At 49.2% G+C, this 23,633-nt stretch overlaps 1 protein-coding gene across 3 annotated transcripts in view; it reads right to left on the bottom strand.

Moving 5' to 3' along the window:
- The window catches only part of NCK2 (NCK adaptor protein 2), a 130,442-nt gene that overhangs the window by 22,666 nt on the left and 84,143 nt on the right, over positions 1–23,633 (bottom strand). For all 3 annotated transcript variants that reach the window (XM_057742753.1, XM_057742754.1, XM_057742755.1), the window contains exon 3: positions 15,476–15,717. In XM_057742753.1, the coding sequence (XP_057598736.1) occupies positions 15,476–15,701 (226 nt within the window). In that variant the 5' untranslated portion in view covers positions 15,702–15,717. The remainder of the gene's footprint in view (positions 1–15,475; positions 15,718–23,633) is intronic.

The following is a 23,633-nucleotide window of genomic DNA, read 5'->3' as shown; positions in this document are numbered from 1 at the left end:
GATAACCTATATGGGAAAAGAATCTAAAAAAGAATGAATATGTGTGTATGTATAACAGAATCACTTTGCTGTACTCCTGAAACTAACACAACATTAAGTCAACTGTACTCCAATAAAATTAAAACATTAAAAAAAAAGATATAAAGGTGTCAAGATCAGCAGAAAAGAAAACAGCGGGCTTTAGGCCTCGTAATACGTCGTGGAAGACACTTCACCACTGGCTTTCGAACAAACTACCTTGTCTGCTTTTTTCAAACAATTACTTCAGCTTTGAGCTCCTGCCAGGAACCTTCCTAGACTCGGGAGAGTGAGATAAGACAGGCGCACTCCCCGCCCGTAAGAGAAGCTTATGTGTCTCTATGAAGACTGGAACCTTCTATATACAACCACCCCCGGAAGATTACCCGTTTTGCTCTAACGTGACCTAAACAGTCTTTCAGGCAACTCTGGGCTGGGCTGTGGGGGCAGCACAGCATAGTGACTGAGAGCACAGCCCCAGTGGGAATCCTGAGTCAGCTACTAATTAGCTGTGCGCGCTTGGGCGAGTTACTGAGTCTCTCTGGGTCTTGGTTTTCTTACCCCTAAAATGTGGGCAACGATGGCACTGTGTCAGTCTGCGAGGGAGTACGTAACAGACTGGGGGGCTTCAACAACAGAAATGTATTTTCTCGTGGTTCTGGAGGCTGGACGTCACAGATTCGGCATCAGCAGGGCTCCTTCCTTCGCAGGCCTCTCTCCTTGGCTTGCGGACAGTTGCCTTCTCACTGTGTCTGCATTCTGTGTCCTAATTTCCTCTTCTTACAAGGACACCAGTCAGACTGAATTAGGGCCACCCTGAAAAACCTCATTTAAACAATGACCTCTTTAAAAGGCCCCACACAAATGCAGTCACACGCTGAGATTCTGGGGGATGGGACAGCAACATACAAATTTTGAGGATGAACACATCAACGTAAGACAGGTACCTAAATTCAGATTACACATATAAAGTACCGAAAGTGCTCTATGAGTGAGAATTATTACTCTTACTGAGCTAGGTGTTGAATTTCTTTTTTCTCAGATATTTCACCAGGAGAGGGCCAAAGTCCTCTCTGAACACTCTTGGTCATGACCCTATGCATGCCCGATGGCCACCCAAACAGAAAGTTTGCCCATCCAGCTTTTGACACCTGGGAAACATTATCTTGTGGGAGCAAAGTTATACAGTGGCTGATGCAGTGAAATGCAAGAGGCAGGTGTGTGGGGTGGGGGGAGGTGGCAGGGAGGAGCTTGACCTCACTGACATCTACATGATCTGAACATCACAACCGTCCTGAGACAGAGCGGGCTTCCCCCCATTTCTGCAGATGGAGATACCAAAGCTGAAAGAAATCAGGGAACTGGTCCAACACACACAGCCAGTGAAGTGGCACAAACAGACCGTAACCCAGTGAAAGCCTATTTAATCCAGAATAATCAAGAAGCACGGTTCTGTTGTGTGATTTCTATGGCAAAGCCGTCATTATCTATATCACAATTACTTTTTCTTTTTTTTTTTTTGTGCCGCACCGCACAGCTTGGAGGATCTTAGTTCCCCAACCAGGGACTGAACCCATCAGTGGAAGCGTGAAGTCAGGGAAGTCCGTTTCATGATTTCTGTGGGAAATGCATCCAGGGCTCTGAATTGGGGTGTCAAGATCCCCTCACTCACCCTCCCAAATTGTGATGAATCTTTCCTCTGATTCTAGGGAATGAATGGGCCCTGTGTGTCCAGGTGGAAGTGGGTTTGAGGTTAAGGAATGCAGGTTTGGGATAAGAAATGCATCAGGAGTGACAGGCCAGGGCCCCAGGACAAGTGATGGCACAGCTGGGACAGGACGAAGGGGGCGCCAGGTGGCAAGGTGTAAGTAGGACAAAGTCGCTTGGGTTGCTGACAAAGGGTCTCTGTTTCCTCATCTTCCCCAGTTCTTCCCTGACCATGATTCCGCCTGACCCCAGAGCCTGGGTAGGCGCAGCTGAAGGGCTGGGAACCCCAGGGAGCAGGAGGAGCTGTGGACAGGAGGGAGTGGGAAAGGGTGAAAGGGAAGGGGACCCACCCAGCAGCAGCTGCCGTGGCCTTTCTGAGTTAGGACAACCTCGGAGGCGAATGGCTCCGAGAGTCAGGCGGCCAGGAGCACAAGGACGTCGGAGGAGCAGGCTCTGGAGGTCCAAGACCCGTCATCTACCCCTGGCTGAACCTCACCCAAGACCAAGTGACTGCCGCCATGTGACAGGTACGAGATGCCAGGTCAGAAGGGACAGAGACCCGTGTGCGAGCCCTAAGCCCGGCCAGCCCGCCACCGCGCCTGGTCTCTAATTTAAAGGCAAATCCGTTATCTTTTAGGGAAGGAGGCAGCATGGGAACTCCCTGCTCCCCCCTTTCTCTGCATGTGTATTTCTCTGCCATCAGTGTGTGTGTGTGTGTGTGTGTGTGTGTGTGTCTGTGTGTGTTTCCCTACCTCTTCTGCTTTGCTTCTCCTTCAAGCCAGACCACCCACTTCTCCCAGTTGTAGCAAAAACGCAACCTGACTCCAATGTGTTTTGATTTTTACAAGGATAATGTGATTAATTTCCTCCTATAATTTCAGGTTTTTCCCTGACAGGAAAGGCAGGGCCTCACACCCATTCTGCCAAGTGCCAGTCCATCTTCACCTACTAAACAGTAATTACCCAGGACCTGGCCCACCAGATGCCCTCGCTAACCAGGGCTTCCACTTGACCCCTCTCTAGGTCACATTTGGGAGAACCCACCTTCCAGCTCTTTCCAGGGCCTGTTCCTGCTCACCAGAGCCCGAGCATGAATTCCAGGGCAGCCTGGGCCACAGACACAACACCTCTTGGAGCAGCCCGGCCACATTCCTCCCCACATCCCACCCTCGGGTACAGACCACGTGGTGCAGGACACCCAGGCAGCTCCGGCCAGGCCACGATGGACTGACCAAGGCCTAGGGAGCACTAGTGCATTTTCACAAGATTTAAGATGAATTCAAATGATATGCTTTTCTTTCCGTTCTCAAGCTCATCCTAAAATCCTCCACTGTGTGGAATGTGGTGTTTGGACATTTTGCTGCAGGTCTCACTGCAGGCCACACTGGACCCATCACATCATGGATAAGAACATGGAGAAGGTGGCCGTTAGGGAACCTTTCCTGCCGCCGGCACACTGCTCTCAGTGATGTTAACTTTTTTCCCTGCAAAGTAATGACTTTCTCTACAGCTTGTTCAATAATTTATAAACTGCAATACCTTCCATGAAGAAAGAAGAACAAAGAAGGAATGGAAATTGCTGTTTAAAAAAAAGGCAAGATGCTGTCTCACGTGGCAGGTGCTCAGGCATGATAGGGATTTTAACTTCTACAGTGAAGATCAGCCTGTGAAAACACCTCAGTTTCCTTAAATCTGTGATCATAAAGTTGTAGTATTTAAGATGGAGATGAAATCTCAGAGACGGGCTTGCTCAGCTGTGTTCTGGCTGCTGCTGCAAGGAACAGGCTGCCAGGGTGGGGGCGGGTCGCCAGAGTCTGTCCCCAGCAGCTCCAGTGCACTGTGCCCCCACCCTGGGGTCTTAGGCAAGAGCCACTCCGCGACTGACCCCAGACAGTCCCAAGAGGTGGAGTGCCCACCCAGGGGTCCAGGCCAGTCAGCAGCAACCCCAGGCACAGAGTTGCTGGAAGGACCGGGTTTGCAGAGGACTTGGATGCACCTGGCTGGAGCCATTTCCAGAGCCGTCACGTTGAAGACCAGCCACGAGTTGTGCGAAACACTTCATCTGCATTTAACAACCATAGTAAAAATATAACACACACACCATCAGGAATGGTATTTCGGACTCTGAGCAGATGACATCATTTTAAGTGGCAAACAGCTAAGCTGGATTTAAAGGTAAACTATACTTTTCAGCTTTTGTGACGCTCTTCTGGCATGGAGCTATTGGATCTCTGATCCTGAGTTACATTTTCACTGATGATAATAAGCACATTTTAACTTTCTTGAGTAAAATTACAGGCATTGAAGAGCGAGTTCTAATAAAGCTTGAATATATCACACATTATTAATGTCAGCGATTTTAAAGTCCAAATCTTTTATATACTCCTTTTAAGATAAAGGGATGTTATAACAGATGACTTTAAAATACATTCTGTCATCTTCCAGCTGGAATTCCGGAGACTTAAGATAAAAATGTCAAACAAATTTGATAGTTTGGACGTGTATTCCAGCCCACTCCTTCAGATAGCACACCTGAGTTTTACAAGCTCTATGGCAGAGCTATTTTATTTTTGTTACTAATCAGATTTGTAATATAAACCAGGTATAACTAGCAAATTTCCTTGTACTTAAAAAGTCACTTATACTAAGTTAAGAATAGAGGTTATTAATTTGTGGGGCTTTTCCCCCATTAGGGTTAGAAATGTCAAGTGAAATTACAAAAGCTTTTTATCATTAAACACTAAGGCGATCTGACAAGATTGGTTCAGGTACAAAGTAGCTGGCGTAACTTTTCATATAAGAGGATATATTTAATATTTGGCTCCTAATAGCTATTCATGGTACTATGTGTTCATTTAGTTTGTATCTAGGATTTTAGACGAGCTTCCACTCCTCAGCGAATATCTAGTGCCAGAAGTTATGGTCAAGTATTTGAATAAGGAAAAAAACCTCAAATTCACTCAACGTCAGGATTGTTTGAAGAGTGACCATTTAGGATGAACGTAGTAGTTCTCTCTTCCTTTAATCTGCTCTGCACCTTCTATCCCGTCTCTATTCAACAGACGCTTCCCTTCCTGTGGTCTCAGCAGCGCCTGTCCCCACGACTCGGACCGCGACCCCCTGAAGTCGGGGGGTGGGGGGAAGACTGGCTTTCAGAGTCGCCCACACCTGTAGGCGTCTGTGTGAAGAAGGAAGAGGTCTAGAGACACGCAGACAGAACCCCCATGACATGAGTTGGGCCCCTGAATCCCACCATACTTTCTAAGGATGTGAGCTAATCTCATTTTAAATTGTCTTTTTTTTTTTTTTAGTGGATTTCTGTCACTTTGATTAAGAACTCCTGAAAAAAATAAAACCACCTTTCCCCCACGCTTGCTCCTCTGCGCCATCTCACCTCCTGAAACACTGGTGAGTCCCACTTAGAAAAGAGTGAGTACGTCGCAGAGAACGGAGTGAAAGCTTGGGCGCCCCCAGGCTTGGGCGGTGGGGGTCACCAGACACAGCCCATACTCCCTAAGCCCCGAGAAGCCTGGGTTTGAACATTTACCCTAAGAGCCACAGCATGAGGTCTGTGACTCCGGGTGGTGCGGATGTTAGGCCTAACCGACCACAGCCCCCGGTCTCGGCTCCTGCTCTGTTCAGCACAAGCACCCAGGGACACCGGCCCCACCCAAGGCAGGTCTCAGAGGACCCCACCCCCACCCCCCACCCCGGGCAGCCCAGACAACAATGGGCTGGTCAGTACAGAGCATCTCAAACCCAGCCAGGGCTCAGCCCGAGCAGACCTGGGCTTGAGAGCCGTCACCCGGCTGCTCCAGGTGACACCTGCCCCTCTTGTCACTCTGAGGCATGACCACTGCTACCTGCTGGTCGTGTGAGCCTGCGAAGGATGAAGCATGTGTGAACAGCTGGGGGGGGGGGGGGGTATTGGGGGGCCAGGAAGCCCCGGGAGGGGACTGGGGGGGAGGAGGGGAAGCAGAAGCAGAGACGCATCGGGTAGAGGCAGCGTGGCAAACCCACATGGCCTGGGTCGGGCCGCCAGCTGACGGAAGGACAAAGGAGCCATTCACCATCCGCGTGCCCTGATGGTCTGCTTTCCAGCAGGCAGACGTGCCAGGAGCCGGCGCAGAGGGAGAGGGGCCGGGGGCAAAGGCCACCATCACGGTCCTCAAGTCCAGGGCCCAGAACCAAAATTTCCATCCCTGCCCATAAGAGAGCCCATTCCCTTGCACACAGGCAGGCAACTAACATGACTGAATGTGTAAGTCTGAAAAAAATTGGTTTAGAAGCACAGGATTTTCTACCAAATGTGAAAGTCAAATGGTAACACAGATGCCAGTGAAAAGAACTTAAAAAATTTTTAAATTATAAATTGTAATTAAAAGCACATATTTAGTACCTCTCAATACCCACTCCATCGGCACAAGCATCTCTGTGCAGATGGGGGTGCGGGACGCGGTGAGGATTTGACGTGACCTTCTGGAGCATGGCTCAGTGTCAGCCCCTGGCAGAAGCTCACAAGCCCAACTGTTCTGAGCCCACACCTGCTCAGCAAAATGAAACATAACAACAACGGTAAAAACACAGAGCCAGAGTAAAGGGATGACACGTTGGTGGGGGCGAGTAGCTGGCAGAAAACTGGACCCCGGTTCCGACCAGGCTCCAGGCCGGCTCCTGCCCCACGGGCCTGTGGCCTTGGCGGGTCTGCTACCGTCACACAGGGATGTCAGTGGTACCGGCGGGGCAGCTGTGAGGGTCCAACGCCCGAAGAAGGGACCGAGTGCAGCACCCAGCAGACAGCAGGAGCCGCACGACTGTGGTCGGGGTTTTCACTGCTATTACTGTTCACTAGGTTGTTTTCCTCTCTGGCTGAGGACAAAGGTTCGGTGGAGAAAAGAACAGGCGGTGCTTTCTGCACAGAAATGTGCACGTGTCTGCTTTTTCCCCAGAATGCTCCCGGGGGCGGGGGGCAGCAGCCTGCCCTCAGTCCTGGTCTCCGGGTCCGGAGCAGATGAGACACAGGGGCCCCTCCGAAGAGTCTCAGAAGGGGGCGCCCATCCGTGCAAAGCGGGCCTTCAGGTTGGGAGTGAACGAGGCGCCCCGCCCCATCTTCCAAGGCTGGACCGAAAGGCCCCCGTGTCCACGTGCTGCTCTGGACAAGGCAAACGCTGGTTACTAAGAGGGCAGGCCGCGCCGGCTCCACGAGGGGTCCTGATGTAGCTGGCCCAGCCTCCGGGCCCTCATTCGCTGACGGCCTCTGGGGCAGCGCCCAGCCTGGGCCCCAGGCCTGCTCCTGGCTCGGCTCTGAAGCACCTTGTTACCTTGGACAAGTAACTCAATGTGCCTGATGGTCATAGGAAAGCCCTGGACCAGGTTATCTCCAGGGCCCTTTCCAGGATTTTAGAATCCTGAGAGAGCCCAAACTGTCAGATGAACTTCACTTGCTAAACTTACCGTACATACGAGGCCATGAAAAAAACACAGAAGAACCGTGGTCCTTCTGGATCCTACAGACAACTCCTGTCACGAAAGTTTGGCTGAGCGCCTTGGGCTAAACATAACAGGACGGGTCACCTTAGAACAGTGCATAAAGACCCCTCCCATTTCACTACCAATTCACGCTCCACTATAAACGCCCACTTGTAAATTTTCCACGTCAGACACTCACTGCTTTGCTCCCTGAAAAACCAAAAATATGAAATCAGTGGAGCTTCCCTGCAACCAGCCATCCCAGGACGGCTGGCTTCCAGGAGGCGATATGGGCAGAGCCCCAGCCTGAAAATTCACCAAGAGCTGCCCTCCAGGTGGCCTCCCGGCCGTGAGAAACACAGGGGACAATCCGATGCTCACAGAATCCGTGAGTTTGGAAGCAGAGAGAGGAAGTTAAGAGTTAAGAGAGAAGGATGGCAGCCTTGGGGGGCTGATCAGACTACCGGCTTGTAGACAAAGATGACATGAGCAAGTACTCAGCAAGCAGCAGAGAAACACCCAGCCCGCCTGACATCACTGATGCTCAGCAATGAGACCCGGGCCTCACCTGGGCCAAACAGGTCCCCCCCACCCCGCCCACCCTGTGCAGAGAGCAGCGGTGGGCGCAGGGCGGGGGGCTCCGGGGAGGAAGGGCCCGCTTGGCCTGCCAGCAAGCCCAGGGGCTCTGCCGTCACCACTACGGCACCTGCCCTGAACAAATCCCCTGCACCCCACACCCCCACCCAGGGACAGACGTGAGCGTGCAACAGGGAAGAGGAACAGTGGAGACATATGGAGGCGTCTAAAAATGAGAGCGGGGCCATATGGGGAAGCGCAGTTAGAAACACAGCGAGATTTTACTTAATTCTCGGCATTTTTAGTCCACGTTTCTCTATCCTAAAACCGAAGGCTCCCACTTGAGTAACAAGTCAGGAAAGGTTGTTCTCGATGTTCTTAAGAAAAACCATAATTTTAATAAGAAGCAACCCAGGTGCCAGTCACTAGGTAAAACACTGGGAAACACTTTACCTGGTGTCCTGGTCCTTTCTCAAGGCACGGGGCGGGGTGGGGAGGGGGCGTCCAGGGGCCGACGTGTCTGGCTTCAGGACCCCGTGTCACCGCACACCTGCTTCTCCCCCGTTTCCCGTGGATGCAGACCCCTCCTCCTTCCCCATTCCCCTCTCCTGGCTTTTCTCCCATTAGCATTCTTTTGAACAATCTGTCTCTATTTTCTGTCTAATTATCCTCCCACTAATCTGTTGTGAGTTGTTTTACGTTTTTTGTTCTAAATACTTGGACGCTTATGATATATGAAAACAAATCCAAGTTTATTTTGGGCGCTGGCACCACAACTGCTGTAGACGTTTCCACAGTCTGCAGGCATCACGTCTGGCGGGTCATTTGTACTGTGAACAATCTCGCAAGACCTAATTCTAAAGGTTCTAAATTGTGACACGTTATATATAATTCGGGTTTGTACAACAGTAGATTATATAAGAGTCTGAAAAGGTAAACCTCAACTGTTAAATGCAGCTCTGAAAACTCAGAGTCTCTGCTTTGATACAGTGAAGAGATGATAATTTGGAGAAGCTGGACATTTAAAATCAAATTGAGATCTCTCAATCTTCTTTGCATGCGTTAATACAAACTTTTCATGGCAAGTGGTCTGGCTCTGTACATTGAAATGAAAAAAAAGTCCTTTGTACACATTTTTTGTACGGGTTCCTTAGACAGTGACTTAGTTTAGGAAGTATGTTTAAGTGACACGTAGGAAGACTAATGGTAATTTTCTTATTCTTTATGGAAATTCAACCTAGAAAATCAAACTACTTCTAAGACAAATGCACTACAAAGAATTAGCTTCTCCTCTTAGAAGGTTCACAGAGCAACCTGACCACTCAGGAGCCAGGAGGCATGGACCAAACTCACAGTAAACCTCTTTTCCAGCACGTCAGGATCAGGCTTCTGCAGAAAGGGTAGACATTTCAGGACTAACTGCTTGGTGACAGCTGGTATTGATGGCAGCAAGAAGTCACCTCTGCAACCTGATTTTGATTCTACGTGTGTATAAATACTGAGCAAACAGATGCAAATGCCAACAGTGATTATTTCTGGGTATAAGATCACAGGTGATTTATGTTTTTTCCCATTTTCCAAATTTTTTTAAATAAGTATGCCTGTCTTCAATGAATAGTTTTATAAAAGACAGGCACTTCAGAGATGACAACTCTGGGGACTACCTGAGTGCAGAAACCCGTGTCACACAAAGAGCCTGTGAATAGCAAAGACAGCTGAAATCTCATGTGCACAGACCCAGCAGAACATGCCTGCTGCCAATAAGACTGCTGCTAAGATAAAAATCAATTTATGGAAAAGGAGGTGTGTTCCCGGGACATTCAGCTTCTGAATCATTTTAATCAACGGCCCTTGCTCCCCTCAACATGAAGGAACCAGGCAAAGTTATTGATAAGTGCATCCTCTGGGGCCAGGAGAAACCGGCGCTCATGAAGTAGCTGGTCCCCTCACATCCCAGGAGCTGCAGAAAGGGCGGGAAAAAACCAACCCAGTCATGCAGGTGGGGCTAGTGAGTGACTAGATGCACCAATACCAAGGCCAAACAGGCAGCATCCCCCCCCCCCAGTCCCTAGGGCCCCCACAATCTGAATTCCCAACCCCCAGAGGCTGACCAACAATAGCAGAGCCTGACGTTGGGCAGACCTGCTTTGAATTTCAACCCACTGCTTACTGTGTGTTCTCGGCACACACATCCCTTAACCTCCGAGTCTCACTTTTTTCACATGAAATATCAGGATGTTATTATATTCCTCTGAGGGTTATTGGGAAGATTAAACAAAAAGGTGTACAGGTAGCCAGCACCAATGAGGCAGACAGAAATCACTATTATTGCCCACTCACCAGAAAACACACTCAAAATCAGTTCTGGGTCTTGGGTTGAATTTTTCTGCTGCATTAAGCTTTCCGTTTGGCTTCGGGTGTGAAGGGGGCATCAGGAGCACAGGGATGGTGGCTGCAGAGCCTGAGGGTCCCGGGCACTGGCTGTCACAGGGTCTCCTGGGGGACTTTCTGACAGGGGAGGGCTTGGGGGCAGCTGTAAAAAGTAGATGGAGGCCTGGGACCAGCCCCCGAGACCACACTGGAGTGTAAGTTTGGCGGAGGTGCCTCGTGGGCCGCCTCAAATGCCAGAGCTCCCCTGCAGGCACCATCCAGATGTTCCCGGTGGGCCAGGAGAGGCAGCGCCATGTCCTAATGAGCCCTGTGCATCTGGGCCAGTGTTATTCTTCCAGTTACATCACAGGCTCCAGGAAGTCAGAGGCGGAACTCGACTCACCAGATGAAACAACGTCCAGCCGGGGTCCCTCTTCGGATCCGCACACACCTGTGACACGGTGCTGATCCCAACATCACATCTGCAACCCTATTTCAGAGCCTTTCGTTATCGTTCCCCACTTAGCAGGGAACCAGGTGGCTTAGAGGGATTTCCAAGGGACGGAGCAAGGGAGGGACGACTCTGACTCAGCCTGTGATAACCGCGGACTGTGGCATCCATTACCCACGTCTCATCTGGACAGACCGCCTGCCCTGCTTCAGCCCTGCTGAGAACACTTCTGACTGCAGCAAAGTCCTTCTGGTCACAGTCCTGCGGTGCCTGAAAGGAAATCCCCCCACAGCTGCACTGTCACAAGAGGCTGGAGCCCATCTCTCGTCCCATTTCTATTGCAACAAAAAAGCCTATATTGAACTATACCCAGAGTAGCCTGGGCTGGTCCAGCAGGAAGCAGGATTCCCTCACCTGCCTGCCAGTGTTACGGAGGGAACCTGCTGGATGATTACACAAAGTTCTGAACCAAGTTCTGGGGAACCGTTCAGAGGAAGAATCAGTTTCGTGTTCACACCTGACAGCAACCTCGTATAACAAGTGCAATCTCAGCAGGTACTCGGCAATCCTCTGGTCTCTAAAAGGCTGATGACAAATGTGAGGCCCTGTGGCACTGCAGATGCCCGGACAGGGCAGGAAGCCGGAGGTACAACCTCTCCCCTATTCTGAGCCAGCATCATGGCCTGAGGTGGTCCCTAAACCACTCTACATCTGTCCACTGGTTTAATGTACAGAAAAGTTAAGAATAGCACAAAGGACGTTATTTTTCCTGAGCTGAGGGCAAGCTGCCAGTGTCCTGTCCCATCACCTCACACTTGGTGTGCATCTCCGCACACAGGGGCATCCTCCTTCTCAACGCAACCCTGCCATCAACCAGGACACTAACACCGATACACAACTATCGTCACACTCGGATCCTACTCAAGTTTGCTAATAAGCTCCTGGTTCTCATCTCTAAAGTAGGGAACCTAGCAACAGCAGCATTTCCTCTAACATTCCAGCTGCTCATCTCTGCGACACAGTCCTAGCAAATACCTACCCAAGAAGCCCTGATGTTCAACTTGGTTAAAAAAAAAAAAAACCCTAAGTTCAAGTCCCATCTCTGTCGCGTGCCTTCTCTCTTGGGGAAGTCGCTCAGCAACCCCACATGGATATGCCTCGAGGAACCCTGGGAATTTCACCCCCAGGAACTGCCCCTCCCCAACCACAAGCATCAAGCTGAACAGCGAGAGGGCTCTTTTAGTTAGCAGGCACTGGTCCCCTTCAGCAGACACTCTCTGCTCCTGGGTCTGACTTGGAGTCGCCGAGGTGGGAGCCCTGGTGCTGATCCCTGGCAGGTGACTAAAGGCTAAAGGAGGAGCCCTGGGGCAGCCCATGTCTGGCTCCAGACGCCACGGGAGGTGATCAGCAATGAATGTGTGTGCCTTGGAACCAACCCTCCACGGGCAGCTACTAACAGGTTATAAATGGAACTGTAGCTTCCTGGGTAGCCCTGGTCAGCACCCGGACCTAAGGCAACCGTCTGGAAGACAGTTAACCTTTGGAGCTTCCAGCTGCTGTCGTGAAGTGGTAATAAAATCTGTTCTTCAATAAAATCCCTCCCTGGGAGCGGCTTCCCCATCTCAAAGGATTTAGCACAACGCTTTACAACACCTAACCCGCATGGTTTTATGAGTCAGGTTGTATAAAATACTAAGGCCAGGCCAGAGCCCAGGAATGCACCCAGATTTTCAAAGCATTGTCTGTGCTCTGCCAGCAGGGACAGGTCTTCAGAACGGCTCCTTGTTATCTGTGGAAAAGTTCTCTTTGACTAATTGTGATAGTAAGTTGAATATGTGAGGAGATCTAGGATTTCAGTGTGCTGCCCGTATGGAAATATGAGCTCATGTTGTTTTCTTTCATCATAAATTATTAAAGGAAAAGAAAGAACGTTAATCCTTTCCTAACGGGGAGACCTTCTGGGGAAAGGTACTGCTTTCTGGGAGTTACTCTAACAAACTACAGCATGTGATTAAATTAAATTGGCGGCCAACCTCAGCACAGGAATATAGGACAGCGGGAGACGGCTCTGCCGAGTCACGGTCACCACCTGCAGCTAGAGATATCAACACACACAGAACACAAGGACTTTGCTGGGGAGTCCGGTGCTATTTTGTTCCAAACCAGGTGTCTGCCAGGGAAATGTTATCGGTGGCTTTAGAAATTTGGCGGATTTCCATGGCAGTAGAATTACAAATGTGGATGATGTCATGAGTAGCTACTTGAAGGTCAACGTGTGGTGGTATTTCTGATGTTGTTTTCACCCCTTCTGATACACTGTAAAGAGAATTTCTGCTGGCTGCATAATCAGCCTAAGATCACACTATAATTCCAACAGCACATCGGTCACAGTCATTTACACAGGAAGCCACGGATGCTTTAGCTCCAATATTTTCTGTAACGGAGACCAGTGGGAGGCAGAAGAGGCTGCGGAAAGTCTTCTCACTTTCCTTCTTTTTTTTTTCCACTTTCCCTCTTGACAGTGATGGCACGTCAGGTTTGACTATGGAGAAATAAGTCAGTTCACCACAGTGGTTTCTTGTGGGGGTGCCTCCCTCCTCTGCGACACTGCTCCAGGGGACAATGCAAAACGCGTGCGGAGACAACAAGGTCTCTCTTTGTGCAACAAAAGCAAGGCTCTGGGTGAGCACGATGAGCACATGCAAGCAAAAAAGATGACGCATGGGGGCATTTCTCCCAGCGATGGGAATACTGAGCCTCGAGAGCCTTTAGACTATGAATATTAATTGCCACAAATAGATTCGGACATTCAGAACATAACTTTGCTGCTGTTTTTACATTAATAATGCTTGGTACAAACGTTTTCAAGGCAGTGATGTGTCTGACGGGGGAGGAGGCCTGGAGAGGGGCCGTCGGTCCGCAGAAGAGGTGCACGGTCTCCCCTGCACGGCTCTCGAGGGCCGAGGAGAGCCGAGGGGAGAGGGTTAAAGAGAAGCAAACCCAGCTTCTATTTAAGGAAGAGCTTTCTAGCAATCTGTGTTCTCCCAAAACAGAACTGGCTGGCTCTGTGGAGGGAGACGTGTGCCTGCAGAGCCGGGGAAACATCTGTCGGGGCGGGGGAGCAGGCCCGGCTCCCGTGTGCAATGGGCTGGCCGAGCCAGGGGCCCCCCGAGTTCTGAGAGGCCCCGGGGACTGGTCGCCGCTCGTGAAAAACCGCACCCCGGCGACAGATGTGCGCTGTAGCTCAGCTGTCTTCTCGTTCTGAAAGCTGAAGGGAGGGACGACAAGCTGTTCAAGGGAATTTGCAGGGAACTCAGAGGGCGTGCTTCACCTTCTGTATTTCCCTCCCCAGCCCTCCGTTCCATTTCTGGGTGTTTCCTTCTTTACTAGAGTCTTGAGAATGTACTGTTTGTTAATGGTTAAGAAAGAACACAAAACAGTGTTGAGCATCTCCAAAAAAAAAAAAAATGTACCTGAGTCGGTGGGGTGAGAAGCTGAAACTGGAAAAAGTAAGTAAAATGAAGCACAGGGCACTCCTAAAGTGTTTACTTACTCACGCTCTCCGCGTTGCTTAGTCACAGTTAATGGAGAGTTATAAGCACAGGACAATGATGTTTCTTTCAAGCTACATGCTTGGAAAAAAAGATAAAGGGATGTCACTTTTGTGAAAAAGAATCAGACTGCTCAAGAAAAATGGAATTTCTCCATCAGGCAGAATCTATGGTAACTGGTATGATTCATACACAGGCCATTGTCTCATTTCTCTCTCCAAGTCGTGGAAATAACCCAACCCATGACACAAAATTACTACCCAATGAATGAAGGCTTTACATTTTTGAAGAGAGTTACTGGACTCTTTAAGACGGCAGAAGATGAAAGACAAACTTCGCAACACTCCTCACACTCGGAGTTAATTTTCTTTTCGGTTTTCCTGCCTGTTTCCACCCCGCTCAAATGAAACTAATCCTCTTGTTAGAAATAAAAAGGAAAACCCCACGGAAGTGTAACGTGGGTGATAGCACTGACCTGTTTCAAGAGCAAACTCTTCCATTATAACCAGTGGTCCCAGGGGCCACCCACATGGTGCTCATGTAGGGAGGCCTTGAGGACTTCCAGGAAGTCACCCTCTCACATACTCTGCAGCAGTGACCACAGTGAGGAAGTGTGATGCCCACAAGAAGGCAAGGTTGGACACCATGAACCTCAGGCGACTTGAGGGTCTTTCCCGCATCTGGACACCAAGGGAGGGAACTGGCGCATGGGAAGAACGCTGGGTGCCCAGCAGGCCCCCCACGGGTCACCCTGGTGGCCTCACTGACGTCACACCACTGCTCAAGTCCCCACCCGAGCGCCACCATCCTCGACTGTGGTGTGAAATGCCACCAATTTAACAGAGGGAAAAAAATTCCTCGGGTTCAAAGTGCTTTTCACCATCTCCTCCTCTATGCACAAAGGCCACGTGCGCAGGCTTTTGTGAGAGAGAAAAAGATTGGATGGGATGACCTGGGAGGCGTTGGGGACATGCCCAGAGGTGGTCATTCCGTTTCAGAACCCTCCAGAAAGTTGATGCCAGGAGACGTAGACATGCAGGGGGTCAGAAACACACAGAAGGTTCAGCTTACACAAACCTCCAAATTCGAGACTCTCTAGGACATGACCAACAGGATATTTCTGCACTGGATCTCACAATGCCCAGAGATTTAAAAAAAAACAGACAAGTAGAAAGATGTCAATATTTAAAAACACACTCTTCTTTTACTTTTTTTTCTCAAATGCAAACGAAAAAGATGATCCCCACCCCCATCCCCCGGGAAAGCAGCAGGCCCCTGCCCCAGGGCCAGGCTGTGGTCCCGCCCAGCGGGTCCTGCCGCACCTGCCACTCACCGAGCGTGTCCTTGAGGTTCTTCACAAGGGAGCCCTTCTTCAGGCTGTTCTTCCTCTCCACGTAGTTGGACGGCACATAGCCCGTCCTGTTGGCTGCGTTGCGTACCCGCCACCACGTCTTGGAGTCGTCCAGCAGCCACAGGCGCTCGTTCTTCTTGATGTCCAGCTCCTGGTCTTGCTGGGCTGTGTAGTCCCACTTGGCTATGACGATGACCTCCTCTGTCATCTTTCATGGAGTCCTTCTGCCAGCAAAACATTCGGAGAGGCTCATTAGAGACCCAGCCAAACGCCACAGCTGCATCCACTCAGAAAACTATGCCATGACAGCTTTTATTACAGCTCAGCCACTGCTGTCTCTGGGGGTCTCGAAATACTCAACCTTAAGATGACCTTCTTTCGACAAGCTTTAGTATTCTGTTTAGAAATGGTGACCTTCTAAAGCAAATCTTAACTGTGCACAGTGGGGATTCTGTGTGCTCTGCTAAACACAAACAACAAAATACCTTCCCCCAAATTCTAAATAATATCGCAGTTAAACGTGTTCACTGTGTTACGTGACACCAGATCCTTATAGCTGATATCTTTACATCCATTTTCTCAGGATAAGCTGAATGTTATGAACATATTTAATGAATGTGACACACCCAAACTGCAATGTGGTATCCTGGAGTGGATCCTGAAACATGAAAATTAGTGAAATCCAAGTGAAGTCTAGTCAGTAGCTTACCACTAACCAACGTTAATCTCTCACTCTTGATACATGTCGCTGGTCAGGTAAGATGTCAGCACTAAGGGAAACTGAGTGAGGGGTACCGGGAATGCTGTGCACTATCTTTGCAGCTTTTCCATAAATATAAAATCATTCCTGGAACCTGAAACACAGATGTTTATAGCAGCTTCACTCATAATTGCCAAAATTTGAAGATGTCCTTCAGTGGGTGATGGATAAATAAATTGTTGTATTGATACATCCAGATAATGGATGTTTATTACTCAGTGATAAAAATAAACGAGGTGTCAAGCCATGCAAAGACATGGAGGAACTTCAAATGCATACGACCAAGTGGAAGAAGCCCACCGGAAAAGGCTAAGACTGCACGATTATCACAAAGACTCTCTCCTTGACCCAACACTAGCCAGGCTCCTCTGAAGCCTCTTCCCAGACTAGGCCTCGACTTTTCTATTTCCGTGTCTGTACTTCCATGTCTGTTGCCCAATTTTAGCAAGAATCCTGCTGCGCTGGTTTAGCCAGAACCCTCCACCCTCACCCGGGTGATGTCTGACCATCCCCACCTGCTTTCAGGAGGGATCCTTTCAGGTCAGTGCAGCCAGAATCCCCTCTTACCTCTGATGTTTCCTCCTAGCAGTTTCATTCATTTACTCCCCATCCCGCCCTGGGCTATACATTGCCTCTCCTACGTGGGCTTGAGCCCCATCTCTCTCCCCTACAGCAAAAATCCCTTGTAGTACTTCCCGTAGTAAAGTCTGCTTAACCGCTCTTTAACAAGTGTCATTTCTTCTTCAATAATTTCAAGAATATGACATTCTGGAAATGGCAAAACTACAGAGACATCACAAAGATCAGTGGTTGCCCAGGGCACAGGGGAGAGAGGGATGATTAGGTGGAGCGTGGGGAGTTTTAGGGCAGTGAGACAATTCTGCGTGATACTATAACAGTGGCCACATGTCGTGACACATCTGTCAAGACCCATAAACCTTGCAATACCAAGAGTGAACCATAATACAAATTACTCCAAAATTAAAGGTTTATTAAAACAACAAAAAATACAGTGTATTACATACCTAGTTAAGTCAATCCTGGGAGTAATAAACAGCAAAGCTATACCTGAATGTCCACAGTGAATATAGTTATGAGCTATTTTGTAACTTCTCAGGTAGAAGATGCGCCGGGGTTTTTGTAGCAGAAAAATTTAACATTCAGTCCTTTAAATGACTAGAAGTTTACTCAAAACTAGGAAGAAATGAATAATGGAAGAGACTCCTGACTCAAGCCCTCTTCTTTTCTGACAGAGAGGAGTTATTATTTATAGGGATGGCTTCAGGATGACAGAGGGGACCTAGCACACGGACTCCACGGAAGCATGAATCCCATTTTTAAATAACATGACACTTTCTGCTAGACGCTAAAGACACTTATAAATAATACATGTTCTCCTTTTTTCATGAATTAACTTCCAAATTTAGAGATAACAAACCTTAGGGGAAGGAGATGTTTAATAAACCTTATGCATAATGTACACAATATCCAAGAAGATAGTGTTTACACAAAGCTCATTTCCAAACTGTAGACAATACTGTTATCTACTTTCAGAAAATATCGATTCCACGCTGTGTCTCCATGTATACTGAACTCACTGCCAGGTTAGATTTCTGAAGGTCATGAAGGTTGTTTCTCTTTTTTCACTAATACTGGGGGGGCGCTGAGCAGTAATAGGAATGAGGTTCAGAGAATATTTCAGTTGACTACCAGGTCCGTTTCTTAATTACAGTTTTAAAAACGAGATTTTAACAAGAACAGCCCATCACTTAAGACCAGTCAAAACAACTTATAAATTTTCTGCCTGACTTAACTGCATGAAAAGCGGGTAAGTAAGGCACTGGCTGGGCCTGGTTCGGTCTCAGTGCATATCGAACACCACACGGGAGCCTAGAAAATGCCGTGGCCGCCTCCACCCCCCATCAATCACATGGGACCCACTAGGAGCGGGGCCTGAGCATCCGCAGTGTGTCACAGGCGACTCTGACAGCCCTCCTCACGGGTATTATTCCTGGATCCAGAGCGCGGACTAAGGAAGGTGACTGCTCAGTCTGGGGGAGGACAGTTGCGTGCATGGCAGTGCTCAATCACTCTCCAAACTCTGGCCTTTCAGGGAAGTGTGAGCTTTCAGGAGACAGAGGATCAGAGATGTAGTGCTTTGTTGAACAACACAGCCAGGGTCTGAGCCCAGGCCTGTGCTCCTGTGCTCACTTCTGGAGTGAGTGGGGGAGGTGAGAACTAATGTGGGGTCTTTGACAGGTTTATTCCACCCAGGAAATCTATGATTCAGGGATATAAGAAAATTAAGTTTCCAAGCACCTAAAAAATGAGCAGCTGTTCCTCAGCCATAGCAAAGTGCTTTAAAACAGTTGTAATTGACTTATGAAAGCTTGCCATCAATATAAAAGCTTCAGGAGGCCATCAAATCAACAACCACCCAACCCAGGGACCACAGTCCCCAGTCAACCACCACCCAACCCAAGGACCACAGTCCCCCTCGTCGACAACCACCTCACCCAGGGACCACAGTCCCCCACGTCGACAACCACCTCACTCAGGGACCACAGTCCCCCACATCGACAACCACCTTACCCAGGGACCACAGTGCCCCCGTTGACAACCACCTCACCCAGGGTCCACAGTCCCCTGTCGACAACCAGGGAATCCCAGCCATGACTGCCAACCACCAGGCTCTATCCCAGTGCCCTGAGGGCCAGCCAATGAGGATGCCTCACTCGAGTAAAATCCACCAATCAACAATCTGCTCACATCAGCGCTTCTGCAGGTCAGCCAATCAACAGCAGCCCCGTTGCCATAACCATCACCTGCAGTTAAGGGTCAACCAATCCCTGAGAACTTCCGCCTCAGACACTCAACTGATACAGACCTGGTGCTGCGCTTCCTGAGCGGAGCTGGTTGGGGGCCCCAGCGGGCAGCCAGCGTCCTGGGGGAAGGCGGATTCGGTCATGGTCCCTCAGGGCCCTAATGTGGATGAGGGGAGGAGAGCTGCACGGACTGAGACACGGGCTGGGGGCTGCACAACCCGGTGGGCAAGGGAGGAACAGGACGTGAGGGCTGAGCTCAGGCCAGGGCAGGAACCCAGGGCTAAGAAGGAGGATGTGGAGTGACGCCAGAAAGCCCTTGAGAATAAAGCCCCAGATGCTTTCTCTCCTGCTTGTGGTCGGTCAGCACACAGGAGCAAGTGCAGCAGGCCACCCCACCCCCACCCCGCCCACCTCGCCCACCAGCACCCGGGCCGCAGACCCCACTCCGCCTCTCCTCAGCCATGTGGGCTGCAGAGGCTGCCGGATGCCCATCCTGGAGGGAGACTTGGCGGGGTGAGAGTGGGAGCTCCACCCGAGGCCCTGGGAAACTGCTCCAGGAGCCCAGCAGGAGCAGTTCCTTTCAGTGATGAGTACTTTGCTGTGAGTGTAGGACGGATTGCAGTAGGAAGAGGCTGGCACTAAATCCAGATTATCCCACAATATAAACGAGATATACAAACTGACTTTAATTCCTAATATGGAAAAGCTGTAACAGAAGAAAGTCTGAAAGAGTACATTCTAACTGACTGCTGAAATTTTAAGTCAGAAATGGGATTCTGATTTAGTCTAAGAATCACAGAGGTCAGATCCAAAGCATAATGCATGTTTATTCCCTCCAGCTTGGGCAGTTCAAGAAAATCTAATTTTTTGCCTTCATTAACTAAACTAGTTATACGCACCTAGAGACAACAGAAAGAAGAGCCACAAATTTAATATTTTATAGCCAGAGCATGTGACCAGTCTAGAATAGAGTTTATCAAGAACCCCATGTTATACTGAATAAAACTCTTGGAAAACCTAACACACTAAGCTGCTTTTTCAAGTCTTAAGTGGAAGAAGATATTTTTTAAAAAACTGAAACAGACCAGAATAGCCACAAACACTGTCTTGGCCCAGTAGTTGTCACTAACTCCTAAAATAACATCTATCCTATTCTGGGACTTTCTAAAAAGGATCCTGTTAACTGTGTTTTGCTGGTTTCTGGCTGGGTTATATAATCCTAATAATAGCCAACACCCCAAAATGCTCACAGATACTTCCAAAGGGGTTGCGGGGACCAAGTCAAACCACTCGGTCATAACTACGAACAGAATACACAAGTCAAGAATCTTGGATTCGACACTTAGCTGAAGCATTTGTGCGTCCTCCTTGGCCTTCAGCTTATTCTGTAAAATGGGAACAGCAATACTTGCCTCACCTCAGAAGGTACTTTGGATACTTAGAAGCAGCCTAATGATGTCTTGTTTAAGGGGGCGGGGTTTCGTGTCATACAGGCCAGGACTGGAGTCCTCTGTGCATCTCTGTCCAGCTGCCTTTCTATCGCGTGGAGTAAGAAAAGAACCTCACCTGGGAGCTTGTGAAGACAGTTCCGAGCACCCTGCCCAGAGAGACTCAGAACGGGAACCCCAGTGAGGATGAAAGCGCTCTGTGTGCTTCAGCACACGTGGTCAGTGTCGGGGAGGGGTGGGCAGTCCTAGTGACTCCTTCCTTCCCTTCTTTCCCTCCCTTCCTTCCATCCATCCGTCCATCAGCTCTTCTGAGCAGCAGACGTGCTTCCAGGGCACCTGGTGAGTGAGCAGACCCAGGGTCTGCTCTCTTGTGATTCAAGCCCCAGGCTTAGGAGCACATCCCCAGAGACCCCTCCCCATGCAAGTGTCACCATCCCAGGTCTCCTTCCCAGAGGTCATTAGTGTATGACCTACGACTGTCCTTCCCTGAGAGCACTTGCATCACCGGAGGTTACCTGTTCACTTGTTCACTGTGTGGGAGACCCCACTATGTGCTGACAGTGGTTGCTGAGGCTTCAGCCACCTGGTTTAATGGGAAAGTCAAGGAAAGGCACTGATGACTCAAAGTTAATATACATCTGCCTCATTCACTCTTCTATGGACTGACCAATCTAGCCGGCCTCAGAGAAGATCAGGGTCATACAGCTTTAAAAAAACTGCCAGTCTCATTGTGCAATAGAAACCTTACATGGATGGAATTTAGTTTATTGAATTCAATTCACAACAGAGAGAAATGGACAGACAAAACAGTTATGAATATTTTATCTCTAGGATATTAACTCAGAATTTCAGAAAAATACCTGTGTGCACATATAGATATAGACATATCAAAATAACAGCTATGAGCAAATGACTGGTTTAGAGAGTAGCCAGGTAAGAAAAGAGACTGAGGACATGGGGGAGAAACGTCATCCTTACCCTGATTTTCAACATACGGTCTGAATTACTCCAATAATATAATCTACTTCGATATGAGTCTTAAAGATTTTTCCTTGTACCATCTCATGCCTTCAATGCAGTCAACCAATTATTATGGAAACTCACTCAAATAGAGGTTTTCAGTAGGTGCAGTAGGAAGAATAATAGCCCAGCACCCCGCCCCCCCCCCCCCCAAAAGATGTTCATATCCTCCTACCTGGAACCTGTGAATATGTCAGGCTACATGGCAAAGGGGAATTAAGGATACTGATCAGCACATCCTGAGCGGGTATCCCGGTGGGCCCAGTGTGACCACAGAGGCCCCACGAGCAGGACAGGAGGCAGAAGAGTCAGAGAGGGACCTGCCGGGAGGAGGGCAGCCCCTAGCAGCTGGAAGAAGCAAGGAACAGATTCTTGCCTGGAGCCTCCAGAAGGTATGCGGCCGTGCCCACACCTTGACTTAGCCCGTGAGGCCTGGGTGGGACTTCTGACCTCCAGAACTGGAAGAGAATAAACTTGGGCTGTTTTAAGCCACTAAGTCTGTGCAAGTTGCTACAGCAGCCACAGAAAACTAATGCAGTGAGTAATCATGCCAAGGTCAGTCCAAAAATGGAACACTTTCTATGTTTTCCCTCATTTATCACAATGTTTTCCTCCCTTGGTTTTTATTTGCAAATATTTCAAAATAGTACATTTGCATTAAGGAGATCTACTCAGAGAAACAGTCTCAGGAGTGGCTTTAAAAGACCTTATAAATTCTTGATTAAAGTTTCAGGTTGTGTTGCAGATAAAGGACTTGCCAAAGGCCAACTAATTTGACAGGAGTTGGCAGGAACTTGTGGTGTCCTGGGAGGGGGCGGGGGACAGAAAGGACAGTTGGTGGCTTTTTACAAGCAGTATCACTAATTACAGCTGATATACTTCAACTCTAAGTAGGACACAATATGGAATCTCACGGCTGTTCCAACTCTCAGCAAGTTAATTAAGCTGCGACAAGAGTCAAGGTCTTACCACTTCCCTAAGGCAAAAAATACACTACATGTAAAAGAGAAAATAAACACCAGAGCAGGCTCAGCTTGCGGTCACAGGAGGAGCCGCTAACTCCCCTCGTGCCCATGGGGCTGTTTCCTAAGTGTGAGCTCATCTGAAGTCTACAGTCACCTTCTGAAACAGAGATGATCTACAGATACACTGAATGAATGATGAATCTGGGGCTTAGAGATATTAAATAACTCGTCCAAACCCACAGGTTAGAAAGTGCCTGAACCAGGATTCAAACCCACAAGAACTGTCTTATCCCAAAGCCTGAGCTTCTCCTACTATCCTCTTCTACCTGGTAGAGTCCTGGGTAGCAGAATTTTGCAGCATGGCCAAAAAAGGAAATCCCAAGGGTAAGGTGGATGCTGATAAAACAAAAACTGAATTTCCTTTTGATAATTTCATCAGTGAAAACACCTGGGGGGAAAGAGCAGTAGCTCCCAGTCTTCCAGGTCCGATCTGAGAAGGGCCTTGCTGGTGTTTTAACATTTTATTTGAGGAGGGACAAAGGAAGGCCAGACCAAGCTGAAGGGTAAAATTTTCCGATTTCAAAACACAGGGTCAAAGAGCTCCGTTCCTCTTGACCCTCCCCGTTCTGGGGGTGTACGCGGGGGCCGGGGGGGGGGGGGGACCTTCTGTCCTGCTGACACCCTGAGCAGACAGCCCCTTCCCTGCCACTGCTCCTGCTGGGCGTGGCTGAACGGTACAGGGCAGAGGCTTCTGAGTCACTAAGGATCCGGCGACCTTTGCGCTATGGGTTACTCTGGAAAAGGTCTTTTTATGATGTTTTCTAATTTTGTTGGATAACAGTCAAAGCTGGTGGCCTATACAGTCTCTGTCTCTGAATCTAGGACGGTTTCCTCTGTGGGCGCCCATGGGAGCCACTCCTGGGAAATGTTCCTCTCCAGGCAGAGGAAGCCACGGCTGGAGTTCCAGGCTCAGCATCTACCAGGTGGGCGACCCTGGGGGAAGTCGCTTAACCTTTGACCTCTGTCTTCCCTTGCAGACATCAGGATGAAAGGAGACAATCACAGGAAGTACCCGATACCTGGTCGGTGCCGGATAAATGCTAGGCATCCCCGCTCTATCTT

The sequence above is a fragment of the Hippopotamus amphibius genome, chromosome 7 (genome assembly GCF_030028045.1).
Source record: "Hippopotamus amphibius kiboko isolate mHipAmp2 chromosome 7, mHipAmp2.hap2, whole genome shotgun sequence".
In the NCBI taxonomy this organism is placed as follows: domain Eukaryota; kingdom Metazoa; phylum Chordata; class Mammalia; order Artiodactyla; family Hippopotamidae; genus Hippopotamus; species Hippopotamus amphibius.
The sequence above is the reverse complement of the archived record's forward strand: the minus strand, read 5'-3'. Positions and strand labels throughout refer to the sequence as shown.